The sequence below is a fragment of the Asparagus officinalis genome, chromosome 2 (assembly GCF_001876935.1).
Source record: "Asparagus officinalis chromosome 2, Aspof.V1, whole genome shotgun sequence".
In the NCBI taxonomy this organism is placed as follows: Eukaryota; Viridiplantae; Streptophyta; class Magnoliopsida; order Asparagales; family Asparagaceae; genus Asparagus; species Asparagus officinalis.
In genome coordinates, this window is record NC_033795.1 from 8,489,366 (window position 1) to 8,491,954 (window position 2,589).

At 41.8% G+C, this 2,589-nt stretch overlaps 1 protein-coding gene across 1 annotated transcript in view; it reads left to right on the plus strand.

Moving 5' to 3' along the window:
* Positions 1-541, plus strand: part of LOC109830138 (probable E3 ubiquitin-protein ligase ARI7) — a 14,811-nt gene extending 14,270 nt beyond the window's left edge. Inside the window, 1 exon segment of the mRNA XM_020397305.1 lies at positions 1-541. This exon segment is cut by the window's left edge and continues 46 nt beyond it. Coding sequence (XP_020252894.1) covers positions 1-134 — 134 coding nt within the window. The 3' untranslated portion in view covers positions 135-541.

Consider the following 2,589-nt stretch of genomic DNA (forward strand, 5'->3'; position numbering starts at 1 on the left):
CTGGAACCAGCTCAAGACCAGGCAGTGGTCCGAGTCGCAACAATGAGGATAGCAATATGTGGTCTTGTGAGCATTGCACCTATGCCAATCCTAGGTCCACAAATATTTGCCAAATGTGTGAGCAACGCCGATAGATATAGGCTAATATAGGGTTCAATCTGTTGTAAAGAATTTCCCCACCCCAATTATTAACATGTGTTGTTTAAATTGTATGTTCTTTTGATGGTGGGGAAAATGTTAAACAAGAAGGTGAAGAATAAGGGAAAGAAAGGAAAGGAATTAATGCCTCTGGGTGTGTTAATAGGTACTAAGTTAGAGAAACGCATCATTTTATGTATATAATGTTTGTATCTCCACATGCCCTTGTTTGTAACTTTGTACTATTTAAAGCAGAGAGACCGAGGGTGAAACAACACACCAGATTTGTTGTGTTGTCAGTATTTTGTTGATTCGGTCAACTAATTAGGCCAACTTTGGTCCAATGCATATTTCAGACTGTACTATAGGTTTATGTACCATTATTGTTTTTGGAGACCCCTTATGTGACGTCTTGCCATTAATTCTGCCTTAAAATGTTGATGTTTATGGAGAGTATTTGGTGATCCTTGTGATGTAATTGAATGTGAATGTGAATGTGAATGTGGATAGCTTACGACATTTCTTATTTTCTTGATCTTTTTCGGGGAAATCTAATTTATCAACTTCTTTTGGATGAAGAGAGACCAGAGTTTCTGTTCGCTTTCCACTTTTTGTTGAGGAAGGAATTGATATTGTCCGACTGCTTTTACCGAGAGGGGGACTGGACTAGGATAATGCTATTATATACATTCTCCTAGTATAAAACTTACTACATGCAAACAAAATGAACATGAACTCGAGTCCTATGTGCTTTGGAAAAAAAATTCTCGATAACTTCCCTTAAGGGAATACGCCCTTGAGTATATTAGATGCTTTGGAATTCTTATACGTTTTACCTTTTTTTATAGATGTTGATGACTAAGATCACACAGTCAGTTGGTTCGGATCCGGAGCGAGATCGGTTCCTCTCGGGTCCTTGTCGGGATGAGGTATGGGAGATTGATGAACTAGGGCCGCCTCCTTCTCTGACTTTATGCCTAGTTTTTGAACTGGGGTTGCCGATCATGTTGCACAAGTAAAGAATTCGAGAGATGAAGGAGACCGGTTCTCCCGTGGTTCCTTCGACGATCAAGTTAGCTGGTGAGTTTGAGTGGGGAAAGGGAAGGTTAGGAACCGATGAGGTTCTTGAGTGAGTTGTGTGCATGTGAGAGGGAGATCCAGTGATCTGCCGCTCTTAATCAAGCTAGTATAATGTTATTTTCAGAGAGAGAGAGAGAGAGAGAGAGAGAGAGAGAGAGAGAGAGATCCCTTCTCTTCGCCCAGAAAAAGTCCTCCCTTTCTAGTTAGAGTAGTACATTTGTATATATTTGGTGTGTGAAGAGCAGTGTCGTCATTTTGATCGAGCACAGAAAGATGGGGACGAAGTGCAAGCTGGCAGCTGAGTCATCCCCATTTCGACAGGTGTTGGCTGGCGACTGGGAAATCACTTCAATATGGGAGGGCGCGTCTCCGCATTATCCGGGAAGTGATGGTGTGGCAGGGCACGCTGGTAGCGGAGCTGGCATTTGATTTACAAATGTCGGCTGGCGACTGGCGGAAGAGTCACTTCAGCATGGGAGAGAACGTCTCTGCATTATCCGGGAAGTGATGGTGGAGGGGCAGAGCGCAGGTGGCGTGACAAGTCATAGAGACTATCGAGCTAAGGTCATGATGAGATCTGACTAGTGTGGCGGTGCCGACACATAGTCAGAAGAAGAGACCCGAGGCGGTATTATCCTTCAGATCAATTGAGGAATACCACCCTTTCGAGTGGTCCATGCAAAGCGTCGGATTGACGGTCGAGTGGGCTCTTAGTGAGTCGTATTCGAGAGGAAGTCGACTGACCCCGCTTCTCGAGTCGACATGGATAGCATAGATTCGACAAGTCGGCGGAATAGGTACTTCTGCTGGTCTTAGGTTGTCAAGTTAAGCCGTTCTTTCAAAAATGTGTCCATCCGTCCTCAGTCTATGCTTTGCATATGTTTAACAAATGGGAACACCGTAACAATAGACAAATTCTTATACTTTTTATCATCTGAAACAGTCATAATGCATTTCGAGGGATCTAAATTGTTGCTTGTTACTTTATAGCTCATGAGTTTTTTCCCCCTCTCAATGAAGTTTACTTCCATCCACCAAACAATATATTTAATAAATATCCAAGACTTTAAACTTTTGGGCTTCGATTTTTAAGTGCGAAGCAGAAAAATCCGCATTTTTGAATTCATACTATAGGCTGTACATCCACATACTTCAGGTGTATAGCTGCTTATTCGATCCTATTGTATACAACTATGCACTTTATATTCTATATGTGTGCGTGTAGAATATAAAGTGTATAGTTGTATACAATATAGGCTTTGAAGGTTTTAAAAAAACTTTGTATTTTGGGTTTAGTGGAACATACAGAACTAGATGGTCTTGTAGTAAATGGCAGTGAAACTTTGGGTTTATAAGAGAAAGCCCTAGGAT